General features: G+C 41.0%; 2 protein-coding genes across 3 annotated transcripts; one reads left to right on the top strand and one right to left on the bottom strand.

Moving 5' to 3' along the window:
• On the top strand, positions 1 to 13,328 carry LOC117288332 (IQ calmodulin-binding motif-containing protein 1-like). The gene is made up of 12 exons (XM_033769145.1): positions 1 to 149; positions 1,211 to 1,373; positions 2,699 to 2,925; positions 4,683 to 4,782; positions 5,947 to 6,117; positions 7,480 to 7,588; positions 8,167 to 8,276; positions 9,245 to 9,387; positions 9,717 to 9,865; positions 10,392 to 10,523; positions 11,140 to 11,296; positions 12,740 to 13,328. Exons 1-12 carry the CDS (start codon positions 44 to 46, stop codon positions 12,934 to 12,936), a joined length of 1,764 nt encoding a protein of 587 aa, XP_033625036.1. The 5' UTR covers positions 1 to 43; the 3' UTR covers positions 12,937 to 13,328.
• Positions 13,329 to 17,349: 4,021 nt separating this feature from the next.
• On the bottom strand, positions 17,350 to 20,654 carry LOC117288299 (single-strand selective monofunctional uracil DNA glycosylase-like). 2 transcript variants are annotated; one of them, XM_033769104.1, is made up of 3 exons: positions 20,575 to 20,654; positions 19,598 to 20,021; positions 17,350 to 18,123 (listed from the first exon to the last, which is right to left on the bottom strand). In XM_033769104.1, exons 1-3 carry the CDS (start codon positions 20,622 to 20,624, stop codon positions 17,593 to 17,595), a joined length of 1,005 nt encoding a protein of 334 aa, XP_033624995.1. In that variant the 5' UTR covers positions 20,625 to 20,654; the 3' UTR covers positions 17,350 to 17,592. The 2 variants fall into 2 exon arrangements, with proteins under 2 accessions (XP_033624995.1, XP_033624996.1); XM_033769105.1 differs by having other exon boundaries at positions 19,598 to 20,038; positions 20,577 to 20,619.
• Between the last annotated feature and the right edge of the window lie 52 nt (positions 20,655 to 20,706).

The following is a 20,706-nucleotide window of genomic DNA, read 5'->3' as shown; positions in this document are numbered from 1 at the left end:
GATACAGAAAGACTTAGAGTCTTCGTTAAACCTTTGTAAGAAAATGACTGGCAATGACCCATTGGAAGATAGAAGGGTGGAGGATTTAGCTAACCAAGTTGCCGAAACATCGGATAAAAATGTTCCGGCCTTGCTACTTGCAATTCAAGGTTAGTTTAATAGTTTAAAAAACAGAATTAGCCAGCCGTGCCCATTTTGTTGGTTAATCGGCATTTGTCATGATTGTTACCAATACCATGGTAACTCCATTCAAGGATAGTCAATAATAATACTACCTACAAATTTTGCTAGATATCTCTTAACTTTTGGGCTGCTAAAACTGTATTCACTCCTAATTGTTTTGTTTATTTGTTTGGACTTAGAAATAAAGTGAATTGAATTGAATGTAACTTCAGCTGTAAATAACTAAATAACGCTACCCTTTGATTTGACCTTTTGTTTGGCTGCAAAATGAAATGCAGCTAGCTCCGTACTAGCTGGACCTAGCCCCACTTGTGTGGCCAAGGATAGCTGAATATTTAGCTATCCTTGGCCACACAAGTGGGGCTAAGCTTGACCCAGTAACTGGGGCGCTGATATGATACTTTTGTTAGAACTATTTTACTGTCACTGTTATTTTGACTGTCACTGTGTTTAGTGTTAGTAATTCTACCCATCAGCTTATTTTCTAAAAGTAGGGCACTGTAAGCCCTACTCCTTTTTATCGAAATTTGTCATTGTCGGTTGTAATTATTTTAGTTATTTTTGAAAGTTTAGCAGAAATCTCTACCGGAACCCCATTCATAATCAGAGCCATTCACCATTTTAAAGGCAGTGAACACTATTCTTGGTAATTACTCAAAATAATTGTTAAGCATAAAACTTAGTGGTAACAAGCAATGGAAAGCTGTTGAAAGTACGAAACAACGTTATGTGACAAGGGTGTCTTTTCTTCCACTATAGTATTATCTCGTACCCTCGATGACCAATTGAGTTAAAATTTTCACAGGCTTGTTATTTTATGCATATGTTGAGATACACCAAGTGAGAAGACTGGTCTTTGACAATTACGAATAGTGTACAGTGTCTTTAAATGCAGATTACACCCATTTAAATAAATTGTAATCACAGTCACACCGTAACTAAAGTTTCAAGTTAGTTTCCCCTCACTATTGTTTTCATTTTTTTTTATGTTGTATATGTTTGTTTTGCTTTCCCCCACTCCCCCCAGAGATCCTCGACAGTGTGGTACCTGGTTCCCACAAAGCAGCCAAAGTCAAGAAGGACATCTGGAATTATGATCTTCTGCAAAGTGTCCTCCTAGCACTGAGACAAGATTTCTCTCTGATTCAAGGAAAATGGAACACCGCTGCCTCACTAGCCAAGATACTTGCGTGAGTTAGGCCAAATCCGAATCCACGGCTGTGGCTACGGCTGTTGCTATGGGTGTTTCTATGGACGTCCTATACCTCAAGGCATGATGACGCAGAAATCTAGCCGTAGCTGTAGCCGCAAATGCAAACACGGCCTTAGATTCTGTGATATGATCCCATGATGGACAGGGCTTGATCTGTACGCTTGACCGCATGCCCGAAGCCAGTGATTTTAGCAATGGGCTAGTAAACTTATGACCACACAAGTCCCACGGTCTTGTGATTTTGCACAACATACCTCTTACTAAGGCCACATATAAAAAAATTGTTGATTGTCATTTTTTTTGCACATGGGGTAGGGAGGGAGTTTTTTTAATAAAAGTTTTGTTGGCATGCCAAATATCAATGGCAAACAGAGGGTTTGTGTGTTTTTGATGTTTTCGATAGTTTTGTTTTCAACAAATTTAACTCCTAGATGACATTTTCTGTAAACTTTTTTCAAACAACTAAGCACAGTGTAGCTTGGGTAAATATTTGAAGAATTGTTCGTGCTTTGCCAACATGAATAAAAACCTTCTTTAAACATTTTTATTTTTTTTTATTTTTTAAATGGGGTCAGGGGGTTTTGAACGGTCGGGCGAGAATGATCAACAATTTTTTTTTATGTGGCCTAATCTTCCTTTACAATACATATCAGCCTTTATATGAGGTGCCTTTTACCCAAGGTTACAAAGCGCCTACAAGAAGATGCAACAAAGAAGTCCAAACTCAAGATGTTCCAATGTGTCACACCATGGGACTGTATTTCCCCTGGCTGACTATACAGTGGACCGCTAAACCGAGACGATGACACGCAAAAATGTGAAATGTAAAGTGAAATAAAACAGTAGTGTGTTCAAAAGTTTACTTTGATTCCAATAATTATTCAAATCGGTTGAGTGTGATACCCCTTACTAATCTTCCTTACATGCATTAATACATTTCAGCATTTATATGAGGCGCCTTTTTCCCAAGGTTACTAAGCGTCTACAAGAAGATGCAACAAAGAAGTCCAAACTCAAGATGTTCCAATTTAAAGTGAAATAAAACAGTAATGTGTTCAAAAGTTTACTTTGATTCCGATAATTATTAAAATGTGTTGCGTGTGAAAACACAATAAATGAGATAGACCCTGTCTAAGTGTGCTTTGTAATTGGCCGTGAGGTATTGCAATAACTGCCTCAAACCATTTCATGTTCAATCTTACCAACCTCCAACCAGAAAACTCAGGAAGCCTCTGCCCAGCACTACCAGAATATTTACACCTAAAACCTAACGCATCACTAACTTTTCTTGACCCTACATAGACATTGTGCCGTCGGACTTGAGCCGACAGACACGTACGAGTACCATGCCATCTTCCTACCGGAGGCAGCGGAGAGACTTCTCATCCTGTCCCGCAACATCCAGTTCAGATACATGAAGATTCCCGAGAAGACGTTGACCCTGAAGGATGATCTCATCAAGGATTTCAAGGAAGCAATCGAAGCTCTACAGTGGCTCATCAGCGGACATGTGTTCCTCGCCATCTATGGTAAGAATGCCGGAGATGGTCAAGGGCTCGAATTTGGAAGACCATGGGACTTGTATCTCAAATTGTTTACTGAACCAACCAGAGATATTTTTACAAGACTAGAATTGGAATGAAAAAAAATAAAAATATTGGTTGTACATGCATCTGTTTCTCTCATGTATTTCTGATGTAGCCAGCAAAACACAATCTTTCCATCACCAAACATCTACCGCCGAAATGTTTCGAATCCAGGTCATGACACTTGTGCCCTTGAGCAAGGCACTTCAAAATTATTCGTAAAAAGTGGGGAAGGTAGTGCATTCTGCTCTACCAGCTAGGCTCCTAGTGGATGATACCAATGCCTCCATCCTGTACAGACTGTGAAGGGGGTAACCCTGTTTCAGCCCCAGGAGTAGGTGGCTCCTAGTGGATGATACCCAAGCCTACATCCATACAGACTGTGAAGGGGGTAGCCCTGTTTCAGCCCCAGGAGTAGGTGGCTCCTAGTGGATGATACCCATGCCTACATCCTTACGGACTGTGAAGGGGGTAACCCTGTTTCAGCCCCAGGAGTAGGTGGCTCCTAGTGGATGATACCCATGCCTACATCCATACGGACTGTTTCAGCCCCAGGAGTAGGTGGCTCCTAGTGGATGATACCCATGCCTACATCCATACGGACTGTGAAGGGGGTAACCCTGTTTCAGCCCCATGAGTAGGTGGCTCCTAGTGGATGATACCCATGCCTACATCCATACGGACTGTGAAGGGGGTAGCCCTGTTTGAGCCCCATGAGTAGGTGGCTCCTAGTGGATGATACCCAAGCCTACATCCATACGGACTGTGAAGGGGGTAGCCCTGTTTGAGCCCCATGAGTAGGTGGCTCCTAGTGGATGATACCCAAGCCTACATCCTTACAGACTGTGAAGGGGGTAACTCTGTTTCAGCCCAAGGAGTAGGTGGCTCCTAGTGGATGATACCCATGCCTACATCCATACAGACTGTGAAGGGGGTAACCCTGTTTCAGCCCCAGGAGTAGGTGGCTCCTAGTGGATGATACCCATGCCTACATCCTTAGGGACTGTGAAGGGGGTAACCCTGTTTCAGCCCCAGGAGTAGGTGGCTCCTAGTGGATGATACCCATGCCTACATCCATACAGACTGTGAAGGGGGTAACCCTGTTTCAGCCCCATGAGTAGGTGGCTCCTAGTGGATGATACCCAAGCCTACATCCTTACAGACTGTGAAGGGGGTAACTCTGTTTCAGCCCCAGGAGTAGGTGGCAATGTGCCCCTTGTGGCAGTTGATTTGGTTAAGAGCCTAAATAAGAAATTGTAGCCCTCACCTTGAAGTGGCTGTTGGGCCTGTTGATGTTGGCCGATATGTCATAAATAAATTATCGTGTCCATCATATCTCATATCATATCTCAGAATGGCTTATGGATAGTCTTGTGCTATTTTTGTATCTGCCTGTTGTTACATTTTCACATTTGGTGTGTTTTTTAAAAACTTGTGTGAGCAGTGCAATTTCTTCTTTTGGAGATCATTTAAGTTTTCTTATGTCTTATGTCTTATGTCCCGGGGCCGATTTCACAAAGGTCTAAGATTGGTCGTAGCTGCAAATCAATTGTAGTTGCTAAGAAAAGTGTGATGTCACACAATACTAATCCACCATGGTGATACTGAAAAATTGTCTTGCGATGAGTTTGATTGCTTTGTGAAATCGGCCACTGAAATGGTTTTGTCAACACAATGTGAAAGTGTTTTTTTTTTTTCAGTTCTTCGATCCAACTACCTCCTTCAGATGTTAATAACAGACGACAAAGAGACGGGAATTGTCATCTTGAGCATGTTCCAGAATGCAGTGAGAGTCAATCCGTAAGTCCACAAAGTGCACTCCATTAAAGACACTGGACACTATTGGTTACTGTCAAAGATCAGTCATTTCACTTGGTGTATCTCAACATATGCACAAAATTACAAACCTGTGAAAATTTGAGCTCAATTGGTCGTTGAAGTTGCGAGATATGAATGAAATAAAATACGCGCTTTTCACACAAAGTTGTGTGCTTCAGATGGTTGATTTCGAGACCTCAAAATCTAATTCTGAGGTCTCAAAATCAAATTTGTGGAAAATTACTTCAGAGGGAGCTGTTTTCTACAATTTATTATACTATAAACAGCTCTCCATTACTTGTTACCAAGTTAGTTTTTAGGCTAACAATTGTTTTGAGTAATTACCAATAGTGTCAACTGTCTCTAAAGAAAACTAAAATCATTGATTTGAGAGTTTCTAGACTCATCTTTTAAAAAGCTGCTTTTTGATCACCACAAGCAAAGCTCCTGCCAAAATATTTAGGGGTGCAAATTTTGTATCCATTGATCAGTTTCAGGATCTGAGCCAAGACCTACTGTCTTCTTTCAAGTACAGTAACCAATAGTGTATTGTAACGAAACCAAGGATGTCTCATAAGTGAACTTAATCACTGTAGGTTGCAAGCTTGATAAAACCTGTAAACAAGTGTTCTTGCTAGGTGAACCAGAAACACCAGGAATAATCCATACACTTCAATGATACATGTTAGTGTTTTGTGTTTTTTTATGGTCGCAACCAATCCTTGAACACAGGACAGACTGCTTTACTTTCCATCCGAAAGACAAAAGCAATTATGGTCGAGTCCAGTCTGGTGCAAGCTTCATCCATGTTATTCTGCATGACGAGACAGGTGCTGCTATCCTCACCTGTCCCGTCATGATGAATATGTAAAAAGGTCGCATGCTGCCAGAGTGTCGCTTTTCAAACACACATTTTATTTGTACTTAGAAGACTAGTATTTTTTTTAAAGCAACCACCTATTTGTCTTAATCACGGATGATTCGAAAGCAAAGCTGCCATTAATACCCCCCTCCCAGCAAATACGTTACACACATCAGCGCAACTACCAATAATCTCATTGTTAATAATTTATTTTTCGTTCCCCACCTTCTCCTCCAACCCCCTCCTCCTACCCCTTCCTCCTACTCCCTCCATCCATCCCCCAGTGAGGTGCTAAAGACACTAGATGAGAAAGTCGTACACAGTCTCCTTGATGAGGTGATCTACAAGCTATCAGCGTTTACTGATCCTGAGATTGGTGCGGCAGCAACGCGTGCCCTTGTCAATATCTCTGATGTACATCAACCTCTCATTCGATTACTCTACACTAGATACAAGTAAGTGCGAATAAACACCTAAATCACCTTTTTGTCTCAAAGCGCTTTCTTTTACCACAGAATTGTATGCAGAGCTATGTTCGGTGTTGTAGCTGGCCCAATTTTAGTGATGTGCTCTAAATCCAAATAAGTCCACAAAGGTTGAGCGGTTCACTTCAACAAAATTATTCATGTTTAGATATTGGGCCATCAATGCTGAAGTGCAATCTGGGGGAAATCTGTGCTGTGCAGCACAGTGTGTTTTGCTCAGAGTGCTGGGTGAAATTTGTTCGTTCTGGGCATGCCTGCTTGGCACTGCCCACCATGGCTACAAATCTGGCTATGTTTCAGTGTTGAAATCCTGTACAAACCCTGTTGAAACCTTGTAGGAATCAGGATAATGTAGGTTTAAGAACTGAGGATAGAACTAGTCGTGAAATACAGACCAGGATGGAATTGTTGTTGGTAGGCTTGCAAATTGCAATAAAACCTGGAAATCTGGTCTCTTATGATAAGTCTTTTCAAATTGCAACTTTAGGAAGTGTTTTGCTGTATGGTGGAATCCATGTGCAAGAATGAATAAATTAAGGGAATAAAAGGGTAGCAGCGAGTTCTTACACGGCCGTTTAAAGCCGGCAGGGTCGAATTGCCGTGTGATAAAGGCCCGAGCGGAAGATAAGATAAGGTAAGATAAGAACTTTATTATCCCACACTGGGGAAATTAAAACTGGCCATGATTCAAACAGTACAGACAAAAACGCTTAAAATTATTTAACAACAAACAGATAGATAAAAATATTAATTAAGAATATCAGGTATAAAAATATGTATTTAGCATGGATTAAAAATTATGCACAGCATACAAGGTAAAGGGTTTTTAGCGCACGGCATCGACCCTGCAAGGTTTTAAACAGACGTTTAAGAACGAGTCACTACTCTTTTATTCCCATTCATAAATGCCCTTTTCTTAAAAAACAAAAAAAACAAAACAATTACAGACACTTTGACAATTGAAAATTCGAGGTTTTAAATATTTGTTTCAAAAACTTTGTGAAGAGTCTGTTAAGCGTGGGTTGTGTGTACCCACTGCGCTTAGAAAAAGATTACGTGCGCGCTTAGAAATAGATTACATGCTGTTACTAATAGCTAGGAATTGCGTTACGCGTGATAATCTTGCGCGCCTGACACGCGGAAGCCAGCCGGTCATAAACACTGGTCATTATCAACCGTTTAAACACCCCCACGTGACGCGCTCTCCACCAATAGGAGTAGAGAAACTGTCTGGGGTATTTTTGAATGTAGAGTTTTGGATTTGTTGACAAGTTGTGGCGGTACATAATAATGTTCTTGGTATCATTCTTGCCTTGGCTTTTTTTTTCACAGAGGTTTGCGACCACTGTTGAGTCGATGGACTGGGAAAGGGTTCGGCCGTGACTTGAAGAGACTTCTGGCCTTACTGGACTCTGGAACAGCTCAACAGGCGGAGATGAAGGTGAGATGCTGCGATGGCTGACAGTTAAACCATAGCAACAAACAATGAATATTTATCGTTGGGTGGTCAGGTTGGTGTAGAGGTATCTTTTGTCACTGTCCACCTCTAGAACCCCGACTCGATTCACACCGGGGCACTATGTGGATTGGGCTTCAGTCCATACCTGATTGTGTGGGTTTTCTCTGGAACATTTCTCTGGGGTTTTCCTCGCTCATCTAAAACTGAATTGCTTTCCTTGTCTTCTCTCCATTGGGTTCATGGCTATGATAGTGATTAAGATCATTTCATCCTTCGCTTCACAACCAGAATAAATGGAATAAAATCACAAACAGATCTTGAAGTAAATGTGAATTGAATTGTTTTCCCTAAATTAACAACCTCACAGGAAGTGTAATTAAAGTTTAACCATCAAAATCGGTCTTATTCTGTCTGAGTTATTTGTAGTTTTGTATCAGAAGAGTTCGATCTGATAAGTTGAAATAAAAAAAAAAACCATTAACTTGCGAGGAGAGGAATTGGTAAACAAATATTTCTTTTAAGAATTATGAATTGACTGCCGCTTGTATATCTTGTTGTAGAGGCTTCATCAAGCAGCCAGAGCCATCCAAGCTGTATGGAGAGGATTTAGGTCCAGGAGGCAACTCAGGAAAGCTAATAATGCCTTTGCACGGTTGCAGAAGGGCTTCAGGTAAATACAGTCAGGACTTTCTCAAATATAGCTCGGACTGGCCCAACTATATCTGGGACTGTCCCAACTACAGATGGGACTGTAATGACATACAAGGCAATAACCTCTTCCAACTATTACGAATTGCTCGTAATTATTACGAATTTATCTTTTAAGCAAAACAAAAAAAGACAAAACCAAGTTACACTCATGTTGAGTCCAAGATTGAATAAATATGTATGAATAGGGGTAGCCTAACTACCCTGTGCTGGGAATGGTTCCAACTACCACTGGAACAGATGCAGGATTTAGGGTTTACATTGTTTAAAGGCACTATTGGTAATTACTCAAAATAATCATTAGCATAAAACCTTACTCGGTAACAAGTAATGGGGAGAGGTTGATAGTATCAAACATTGTAAGAAACAGCTCCCTCAAGTAACATAGGTTTTGAGAAAGAATTAAATTTCCACTAAAATATTTGAATTTGATTTTGAGACCTCAAAATTAAACTTTGAGGTCTCAAACTTTCTCAGGTTGGTTTTTTTAAAGGGAATGTACACATTTGGGAATTGTCAAAGACCAGTCTTCTGACTTGGTATATCCTATCATAAGCATAAAATAACAAGCCTGTGAACATTTGGGCTCAATTGATTAGCGAAGTTGCGAGAAAATGATGAAAGAAAAAACACCCTTGTTGGACGAATTTGTGTGCTTTCAGATAGGAATAAAAGACTTCTTGGTAAAAGTTTTAGTGAGACATTACCTCTTTCTGAAATTCTACGTTACTTCAGAGGGAGTTGTTTCCCACAATGTTTTATACTATCAACTATGTTGTTTATTATATACTATACTCCAATGCTCATTACCAAGTCAGTTTTTAAGTTAATATTTGTTTTGAGTAACTGCCAAACGTGTACCTTCCCTTTTAGTTAAGATATGGCCTCAAGTGAAAGTTTTAATTTTGTGTTGTTGATAAATCTCTTCAGAGAGAAGCAAGAGAAGCGAGATCTTCGAGCAGAGAAGGAGAAAGAACAGAGGGAGCTTCAGCATCAGCTACTGGTATCAAGAAGGCACGCTATCAGACACACTAGACAGAAACAACTAGATATGATCTCTGCTATGGCTCCTGGTAAGGTTCTGTTATTCCACGAGCGCCAGTGTTACAACGAATTTATCTATCAGTTTCACGTACGTCAACGCGCAAAGTTTCAATAAACGTTATTTTGCGATGAAGCGCACAAAGTTTAGAATGTAATTTGTCTGTATACGGAGCGTGACGCATTGACATTCACAATACGCACTGTGTAATAAAAACAGAGGAAGTAGTATATAAAACAGAGGAAGTAGTATATATGCTTTTATCCGCCTCGTAGTTCGAGCATCTGATTGGTGGATTAGCACGTACTGGAAGATAAAATAATATAACCTTTGTTGAATTGATTTAATTTGTTATTGCAGGCAAAGTTGACAAGTACCTTCAGATGTCTCAGATTGCGTCTGCAGTGAAGATCCAGGCACTATGGAGGGGAATTATTGAGAGACGTAAGCTCGGTTTAAGGAAGGCTACGGCACATCAAGTGAGAGCTGCCATCGCCATACAGAGAGTGGTGAGTGTGTGGTAGATTCTTAGATGAGCCATGTTTGAAGACTGTTTAGGCCACCTCTGCTCCTTGACTTTCAATGGTTTTTATATATGCTGAGCTGGAACTGAAAAGTAAACTGAAACCCACTGGGATTGGGTTTTAACAATCACTGAAACCTACCTATGTAGTAAAATCTTAAAAGAGTAGAAATTGTAGCTATTTGAAGCGCATTTGAAGCCGTTGGTCCCATGTGTTGTGTAATGCATGTAAAAGAACCCAGTGCACTTATCGGAAAGAGAAGGGGTTCGCCCCGGTGTTCCTGGCTGTGGCTGCTGTATGCGCCGTAGCACCTTGTAAAACCCTTTTAAGGTGCTAAATAATTGGGTCTCAGAATTCATCACTGCAATAACCTATCTTTCTGAAAGTTTGTATATACTCAGCGCCTTGAGTACCTTGTTTGGTAGATACGTGCGCTATATAAGACTTTGATATTATTATTATTTATTATTATTTTTGTTCTTGTTGATGATTCATTGTCCTTTTTGTACAGGTGCGTAGATTTTTGAAGAGACTGGAGGAGAAAAAGCGTGAGCCATTGTTGTTTCAGCCGCCCCCTGGTCTGACTGAAGAAAGACGAGTTGATCTACAACGAGAAATCGACCAACATAGAGAGGCACATCCTGTAAGCAACTCAACAATTTTGTCTCCTGTTTGTTTTCCTTTTTTGTGAGGGGGGAGGGAGGAGGGCTTGTCATTTCACTTGAGTCATCAGGAAAGACATCTATCTACAATAGGAGACTTTTGAGACGCTGGCAGCAGCAGCCATAACAGTCTTTTTTGCGGCTCTGAACATGCACGCGCATGCTCAGTATTGTGCGCGTAGGTCTGAGCACACGCAATGCTGTGAAAACGGACCGTCTAAAAGTCTCCCATTGCTTCTCATCACCCAAGAAGAAATAGACACATGCAAGGGTAGAACTTATTGATTTGAACAACTAGTGCTCTCGCAACTTTGACGACAAATTGAGTTCAAATTTTCAGTTTTGTTATTTTGTGCATATGTTGAGATACACCAAGTGAGAAGACTGGTCTTTGACAATTACCAATAGTACTGTCCAGTGTCTTTAACAGATTCAAATCAAATAAAAAATAAAAAATGCCCTGTCAGGCTTTCATGGAATCCTTTGCCAGAATTATCTTCTGATGATTAATGATGCACCTTGAACACTCAGCAGGGTGGATATGTGCGCATTACAATTCTTATTATATTTGTATTATTATTTTAATGTGTCTTGAAGCCGAAGCCGTTGAGTCGAGAGGCCCAGCAGGAACTCCATTCAGAGGCCCAGGAAATACTAGGAAGGTACTTGAGTGTCCGTATGGCTCATCGTAAGAACTACCAAAGAAGGGAAGCACTGCTAGCAACCCTCGAGACTGATGTCGACCTCTTGAGTGGTAAGTTCAAGTTTTGTGCAATGGAGAAATTGTAATAATTATTCCAATATGCAACTTAGGGTGCGTTCGATTGGGTTCCCGGGGTTGGCCCTGGTAAGGGGTTGCCACCAGTAAGTGTTCTGCGTATGGGACAGGTCAATGTCGGCTGGATCGAGGTGCATGACGCCACCATGAGAGGGCGAGTGATCGTTCAATTAGCTCTTGTCAGGGGCTCACTCGAATGAGCACCGCGGGGTCGACACGGGGAAGCTAATCGAACCTACCCTTAAAGAGAAGGTATACGTTTGGGTGTACATATTTATGAAGCAAAGTCTGTGACTGCTCTATATTCCGACAGTTTCGAAACCCCCTGATATGGTTTACTTTTACAAGCTAGGGTTAGGGTTTAGGTCAGGGTTAGGAAAACAGATAAGGGGTTTATCAAAACCCTATGTGCCGACAACCCTGTGTTCTGAAACCCCCTGATGGTTTGCGAGCTAGGGCTAGAGTTTCGGTTGGGGTTAGGAAAACACATTAGGGGTATAACAGGGATTCAAAACCCTATGTACCGACAACCCTGTGTTCTGAAACCCCCTGATAGTTTGCGAGCTAGGGCTTGAGTTTTGGTTGGGGTTAGGAAAACACATTAGGGGTATGGCAGGAATTCAAAACCCTATGTACCGACAACCCTGTGTTCTGAAACCCCCTGATGGTTTGCGAGCTAGGGCTTGAGTTTTGGTTGGGGTTAGGAAAACACATTAGGGGTATGGCAGGGATTCAAAACCCTATGTACCGACAACCCTGTGTTCTGAAACCCCCTGATGGTTATAAGCTAGAGTTTGGGTTAGGAAAACACACTAGGGGTACCGGAAAATAGGGTCGTCGAAATATAGGGATGTTGGAACACGGAGTTGTACCGGTAACTGCAAAACCAATCACAAAAACTCATCTCTGCCCTCATAGGTACCCATTTACATGTACCATGTGGCAGTGTCATGGCTGAGCGTTTAAGAGCACCGGATTCAAGCACTGGTGTTTGATCAGCGGGGTGTGGGTTCGGATCCCGGTCGTGACACTTGCTACATAAAAATGGGGAGGTAGTGCTTTCTGCTCTACCGGCCAGGCTTCGAATTGATGATACCCAAGCCTACATTCGTATGGACTGTGAAAGGGGTAACCCTGTTTCAGCCCTAGGAGTAGGTGGCAACGGCCTCTGGAAAAAATAATTGTAGCCCACACCTTGAAGTGGCCTTCAGGCCTTGTGTGTCAGGCGACTTGCATAACAAATGTATAAAAAAAACAGTAGGTGAAGAGGAATATTTGTAGTTGATCGTCTTGTTCAAGGAGACAAGTGTCATGACCGGGATTTGAACTCTCACCCTGACGATGAAGACGTTAGAGCTTACAGCGCATGTTGTAATTATTGTCTTTCAAACACATCTAAATAATTATTATTATCCTCAGATGCACCCAAACTACATGACCTGACCGAACGTGACATGCACAAATTCACTAGCCACTCAGCGCCCATCGCCGCTAAGGCATTAGCCAATCACAAGGAGCAAATGGTGATGCTTCGTCAGCCATGGTGGAAGAAGTTGAACGCTGCAGAGAGGACGGAGGAGGAGGTGGGGGAAGACTACGACTTCAATGTCTTCTGAAATCGGAGCTGTAACCGAGTAAAGCCCGGTTCATACTTCTTGCGAATGCAAAGCGCATTTTGGCACACATGGTTGTTTTCGCAGCGAATGTTTCGCGGGAGTTGAACACATTTCAACTGTTGCGAATTATTTGATGCAAATTGTGCTGTCAAATTTTTATTACATTCACATTCGCAGGAAGTATGAACTGGGCTTAATCTTTCCCAAACTTGAAATGTTTTACTCAAAGGGAAGGGGGGGAGACGAATTTGCAGTAGAGTTTGATAGTCAAATACCACGTTTGACAATTTTCTGATTTGAATCTGAATTCAGACGTTTTTAAAGTGTGCTTGGTTAAAGGCAGTGGACACTATTGGTAATTACTCAAAATAATTATTAGCATAAAACCTGACTTGGTGACGAGTAATGGGGAGAGGTTGATGGTATACAACATTGTGAGAAACGGCTCCCTCTGAAGTAATGTAGTTTTCGAGAAAGAAGTAATTTTCCACGAATTTGATTTCAAGACCTCAGATTTAGAAGTCTCGAAATCAACCATCTAAACACACACAACTTCTTGTGACAAGGCTGTTTTTTCTTTCATTAATATCTCGCATTTCGACGATGGATTGAGCTCAAATTTTCACAGGTTTGTTGTTTTATGCATATGTTGAGATACACCAAGTGAGAAGACTGGTCTTTAAAACAAATGCTCTAATTTTTGATCTACTTATCATGCACTGAGGAGACTGGTCCCAAATTGTCTGGGAGTTTATAAACTCCCGGAAATGCCAAGGTTTTTAATAAGTATGCCGAATTTTATAAAACTGCTTAAGCAGAAATTAAAGCTTAGCAGAACTAGTGTTAACATTAATAACGTTAAACTAGTTCTGCAAAGTACAGTTAGCAGGAAACCAGTCACACATTGCGTATGTGTAGCGTTTTTAATATCAACGTTTTGACGCGCTTAGCTACTTTTTGAGCTTATGCAGCTCTATTAACTTGGGCACAGGATCGAAGTTTCAGACTTTTGTGCCAGCATCGGTTCTTAACCCTGAAAAACCCAAAGATCCTTGCCCCCTGTTCCAACCGAGTTTGATAGATTCTGTGTTGTACAGCCAAGCCAACCATTCTAGGAAGCCAAGCACATCCTATCAGAATCCAAACGGTTGGGTTTTAAGTTTTACCTGGTACAGAATTCTGTTGTTTGTTTGAATGATTTTCCCATCAAGGAAACCTCGGCAAACTCCCACAAGGGATATAAACACCCAGCTGATGGCAACAGCAAATCTCTCTTTCACAAACATTGCTTTAACGTCTATGATTTTGAATTACACAAATCAAGAAATTGTGATTCACTAACTAGACAATATTTATTCTGGTCATTGTGAAATCGGCGGTTAGTGGGGGGATTCGAACCCACAACCATGTGATTGCAAGTCCTGCAAACTATAACCACTTGACCACGGTGACATTTTAATATAGTAATACATTTTCCTTTTGTGTAACATTTTACCGAGTAGGTAGTTTGTATCTGATTTATCATCACAGATTGTCGATGCATTAACTAGACGACAATACTTATTCTAGTCATTGTGAAATCAGCGGTTAGCTTGGGGATTCGTACCCACAACCTTGTGATTGCAAGTCCTGCAGTCTAACCACTTGACCATGTGGGGCTAGCTTAATAGCCAAAATGCCACAAGGTCAAACCTGTGAAAATTCAGTCTCAATCGGTCATCGGATTCATGAGAAAATAACGGGAATCCCACCCTTGTTTCCGCACGCTTGGCCGTGTCATGACACGTGTTTACTATAATCTGTAATTCCCGACGTCAAGAATTGATAATTGTTTTAATGTTTTCTCAAAAAGTAAAGCATTTCATGGAATAACATTTCAAGATAAGTCTTTTACCATTACCTTCTGTAAACCCTGTAAGTTATTTGTAAATCTGTGAACTTTTATTTTTTTTCTGTTCCAAAGTGTATAATGGCTTTAATCAATAGATTCCAGTTCCAAGAGTGCATTTTGAAAGATGGGGTACATTTAGTTTGAATAGCAGTACTGTTGAATAGATTTATCAAGCTCTCCCCTGAAACGGAGTTTCTTTAAAAACAAATGCCTTTTCTTATGAAATTTTTATAAAATTACTAAGAAACCAAAGATTAAGTGCAATAATGTTGTAAATAGTTTGTAGGTAATATTTATATGTGTAAATATTAATTTTGTTGTGTTAGGTACAACAAACTAATTACAAAGATTATGAGTAACATACCTTTAGATAGGGTCATTGTTTGGTTTTTGTCAACGTAGTGCCGATTGAACGATACATTAAAAGGTCACCTGTGAAAGTTTTAATTGTCTACTTGTTTAGAAGAAAAAAGGAAAAATGTCCTCAGCTTTGAACCTGTCCACATTTATCAAGGCAACAGCGGGTACCGGCTGTATCTCTGGCCACAGCATTCATGAACTGACACCATGGAAATTTGAATCTTCAAGCTGCCTTTAGGTGATCAATGGAGATTCATTTTTTTTCTACCAACTATCATTATAATCATCAGGGGCACCTCAGATGAAATAACTTTACTACCATTACCATCTTTATAACATGTAGCCTTTCGAATAAAAGGTACATAATTTGTAGTCACAGTCATTACCAAAGTTTGACCCAACCTTTAATTAGGCATTTACAATCCTAACTATTTCAAACGTTCAAAACCATCCAGGTTTGACAAGTTCAAGTAACAATTAAACCTCAAGAAAACAAAATCCACCATTGTCTGTTTTTTCTTCTTTGTCTTTCTCTTTATTTGTTCTGGTTGCAATCCAAAATAAGGGAAACATTTCATGCAATTCAAACAGTCATCTTGTACAGTCAACCCTTGTGATAACAAGATTGCTGGGACTGATCGATTTACCACGGGGTGTCGATTTAGCAGTCGCAACCGAGATTCCATGCACAACGTCACGCCAGAGGTGTTTATCCCTCATCATGTTTGGAAGGTCCACGATTTCAGCCTCTATCTCTCCCGATCATGTCGATGTAGTTGAGTGGTCGAGGTTCTCTATTAGGGCACACAGTAGTCTCCAGTATAACACGTCAAGAATGACCTGGTCTTTGGCACCAAAGCAGTGACCTGCAAAGCGGACTCTGCGTTGAGCAACAGTAGTAGAGATTGGTGGAATATCGCCGTAGATCTGTTCTTTGGTCTTGTGCTCACGCCATGAGATGTTCTGTACCCTCATAAGAAGCCTGGTGCATGTGCCGTCGGGGCGATCTTGAAACTCTTTTTTTATGGTCCAGGTTTCCACTCCATACAGAAGGATGCTCTCTACACAGGCTCTGAAGAAGACCAGCTTGGTTGTATTCGCTTTGTTTGAATGCCAGATGTTATGAAGCTTGTTGCAGGCATTCTAAGCTAAACCCTTGCGAATCAGGAAATCCTTCTTGCTAACGGCAACATAGGACCCAAGGTACCTGAAGTCGCCGACATCTTCGAGTTGTGTGCCATCACTGGAACATATTGGCAGGTGGTTGTCATCCTCATTGAATGTCATGTACTTGGTCTTCTTAATGTTGAGAAACAGATCGACCTTGGCTGCGGCAGTCTCAAGGGATGTTAAGAGGGCCTGTGCATCGCATAGTTCATCGGCGATGAGGGAAAGATCGTCTGCATAGTCAAGATGTAGGATGTAGTCCACCACAATCACAAAGAGGAATGGAGCCAATGTGTCCCCCTGAAGGATTCCTGCTGTTGTTAGAAACTTCTTAGTTGGACCGTCTGTAGTTTGGACAAAGCTTAGTGACTTCACCTACCCCTTTTGTGATGTCAATTGAGACAGACTTTGCCTCGATCGAACATCGAACACACGTACGTGCAAGTACATTCAATTCCTAGTCGTGAGTTTGCACGTTTCGAAAGAGGTTTTGTCTTACTGCTGCTAAATGCAGCAAAGCAACTAAAGATGGGGTCAGTTTGCAAAGTGGTTCGGTCCGACGTCTTATCCAGCGCTTTGCAGCAAACACTTCGAGCCGTCGTGCTTTGAGAATCAGGAATACACTACACATTTTGACATGAAGAGAAAAGTTCTTTTCTAAAACATGACGCCATCCCAACAATTTTTCCAGCAAGTGGGTAAGTTGAAGAAGGTACCTGAAAGACGTAACGAACCTAAAGGAGCATTTGCCTAACATGAAAAAAATCAGGTATTGTCTCAACTTTGAGGGCATGTTTTTAGCTTGCGCCAAGCGTCACTAACTTGTGTTGGCACTGCCCGCGATTCATCCCGCCTCGATTGACGTCACGAACAGCGCCCTCTCGGGTAGGGCTTTTTTTCGTATGTGTAAATAACATGGAAACTAATTTTTTTAAACCTTAGCTAATTGTTTATTCACATTCCACTCATCAAAACACATATTTTAGTGACAAAAGCTTTATTTTGACAAAATACCACTTCCAGGTGACTTTAAGACTGGAGTTGTAACTCTTTCTGTTCCTTGCTCTACACAAATTAATATGTACAATAACAATTATAGGGTTAAAAATAAAATGTAGTATTTTCCAGAATGTCAATGCTACTGCCAGCTTTTTACAACATAGTTAAGAAATTTTAATTTTTAAATTTAAAAAGCTCTAAAGCGAACATGAAAAGGTATAAAAGGACAATTTCAGGTGTTATTTCTTGAAGTATTTAAGTAAATTTAAGTCTTTGAGTTGTTTTGTCACAGCCTGATCCCATCCCTTATTAGCAGCTGGATTTATGGGCGATGGGTGCATAATCACCACCACTCTCACCCCATCTATACCCGCAGCTTCCAAAGCCTTCTTAGCGCGCTGCTCAGCAAACTTTCCAATTCCAACGACAACCTTGACTTCAAGAAGCTTCACCATCTTACAGACGAAATCGTCACCGAGTTCGACAATTTGTTTCCGCATTCCTACACGCATATCCGGCGGTGTGATATTCTTTCCAGTTTCGGACATGAAGACCAAGGAGCAGTGGTTGTAAACAAAAGCGTGACGGAAGAACTCTTCCGGTGTCTTGCAAAGTGTCTTCCATAAGCCCCAGAAACGACTGCCACTAACTTCCTTGCGGGGGCAGGAGAGGCCAACGATCTGTCTCTTGGGGTGCTCCTTTGGAGGTTTACCAACGTTTCCTGTAATGCCAAGAAAGTTGACAGCGGAGTCGTGTTCTCCAAAAGGTACCTTCCATGAAAAGAGAGGAAGAAACAAGATTAGGGAAATAAGATAGATTATCTAACAACATATGGAAAATAAAGAGGAATTATCAAGTTTACGTGACAACTGAACAAAATACTCAACTAGAAATTTCTTCCCCCATTTGGATGAAAAATAGAATTGAGATACCCAGAGTCTTAAGTCTAGAATTGGTTGCTGTCAGTACACACCCAAGTTCTTGTATCTCTGAAGTATTTTTCTTACCCTAGAGTGTATGTATTGAGGGATATTTGAACATGGGGTTGGCGGAACAGGAGTGTCAGAAGATAAACCAATCACCAAGTTGGCTGATTTGAATTTGGGTTGGGTGCATTTTAAGGATTTGCCCAATAAGTCAGAATCTGGTTTTGGTTTTTAATTTCTTAAAATGCAATATTCTAAAGAATTCCGAGGTAATAGATGGGTTCTTAGCCAAAATGCAAAGGGAGTTTAAAGGACAGGTCCGAATTGACGGCTATGGCTACATCTCTAGCTGAATCACTGGATATTTTGCATAGATGGGTTGCAATGCACCTTATTGACCGCCATCTTTGATGTATTACCAATGGAAAAGTGCAAGCGTGTATGAGCACTGAGCTGCGTGTGACTCTCAGCCAATGGTAGCATTTCATGCGTGCACAATTCATCAAAAATATGGCAGCCGATGACGTCTATTGCAATCCATCTATAGCTGAATTGGCCCCTTAGCAAAATTCGTAGCCATAGCAGCATTCTCCCTTAACAGTGGTCCACAAGCCAAATGCAAGTAAAAACAACTGCAGATGGGGACCAGTCAAAATTGTCGCCAAATTGTCCCCATTTCATTTGAAAGATTGACCAACCGGTGAAAATACAAATGGACTAGTAAAATGACACGCTATAACTGGCTCTGCTGGCCAGTCACTTAAACGTTAAGGGCAAACCCTACTAAAATACAAATGGACTAGTAAAATGACACGCTAACTGGCTCTGCTGGCCGGTCACTTAAACGTTAAGGGCAAACCCTACATAGCTGTAGCCGCATATACCTACAACAAGGCCTTAAAGTAACACGTTGCCTTGGATCGGTCGAGTTGGTCTTTGAAAAGCGTTTGTAACCATATGTTATAAAATGCATGACAGAATGATGTAAAAGTAGAATACAATGATCCACACAGTCATGCCTCAAAATTGCGTGGTTTTCATACCTCGACTAACACGGTCGGCCATTAACGGGAGTCAAATTTTTTACTCCCATAAATGGCCGACCATGTTTGCAAAGTAAAATGAAAACCACACAATTTCGAGGCAAATTTGCGTGGATCCTCATATTCTACTTTTAAAACACTTTCCAACCATATGCATTTTATAACAAACGATTACAAACGGCTTTTTAGAGACCAACTCGTCCGATCCAAGGCAACGTGTCCCTTCAAAAGTCGGTGCCCTAAAAACTTTGGAATGAAATACTGAAAATAATTACTCCATTTTGTGCCATTCCAAACGGTCCTGGATTCATTCCCAGGAACAAGATATCCTTGGTCGAGTTGCAATATTTCCTGATGTAGTCCTCGTGTGGTTCTCTGGCATACTCCAGAGGATTGTAGACGTATTCAATGGGCTTCTCAAACGTCAGCCCAACTACCTCTTCATTGAAAGGGGCGACAAGCTCACTAAGGAACCGCTCTGCAATACTGCTATTTGATGGTGGCACTTCATTCTTATTCGATGGTGGTACTTTGTCCGTAGTTACAGCATCTCTACTCTCAGTTACTTCATACTCTGCACTCTTTTCTGAAGCTGGAGTGAGAAGTTTTGCAGTTTTCGAAGAGGAGGGAGATTCCGTCTTACTTTTTCTTTTGGGAGGCATTTTTCTTTCAGTGCACTTGCTGCAGAGACTCCTTGGCTAAATTTTGTACCTGAACTGAAACCAATGAAACATTTGAAGAACAATTATAACTGGGTGTGTGTGTGTTCCTGTGTGTGTTTAAATAAGGGAATCAATGTGTGGTGAAGAGGTTTTCAACTAATTTTAAACCCCTTTCACAGAAAATTGTATTTTTTGACGATGTTTTTTAATTTCACTCAACAAAAAGGAAATACAAGCATTATGAATGTATTTTGAGTAGGGTGGGGAAAGCTTTAGGTAGTGTACAGTACACAGGAAACTACAGTTCTGGCTGGCGGAAAGGTTTCCGTACGGCGCCACCACTTTTTCATTTGATATGAAATAATACAGTACATGTATCTAATTTACCTCAATGAGATATCCCTTTTTGTAAAAACGAGTGAAAAAGTGGTGGCCCCATATGGAAAGTTATCCATGACTTTTAAAAATGTATACAATAAATTTGAATAAAAAGCCATTTAATTATGGATGCACCTTTCTGTATAGACCAAACAACACAATAATTCTTCAGAATGTCCTTAAAAACACAGCCCCCCCCCCCCCTTATACTTACGCTGCCCGAAACTACCATGAAATCTGCACGAGCCGGTCCGTCCACCATCGGTCACAGAGAGAAAAGAAGGAACAAACGTGCTCACATGTTGTTGTTGTTTTTATTGGCACAATACAAACGTTGCGGGCGC

The sequence above is a fragment of the Asterias rubens genome, chromosome 3 (genome assembly GCF_902459465.1).
Source record: "Asterias rubens chromosome 3, eAstRub1.3, whole genome shotgun sequence".
NCBI classification, from domain to species: domain Eukaryota; kingdom Metazoa; phylum Echinodermata; class Asteroidea; order Forcipulatida; family Asteriidae; genus Asterias; species Asterias rubens.
The sequence above is the reverse complement of the archived record's forward strand: the minus strand, read 5'-3'. Positions and strand labels throughout refer to the sequence as shown.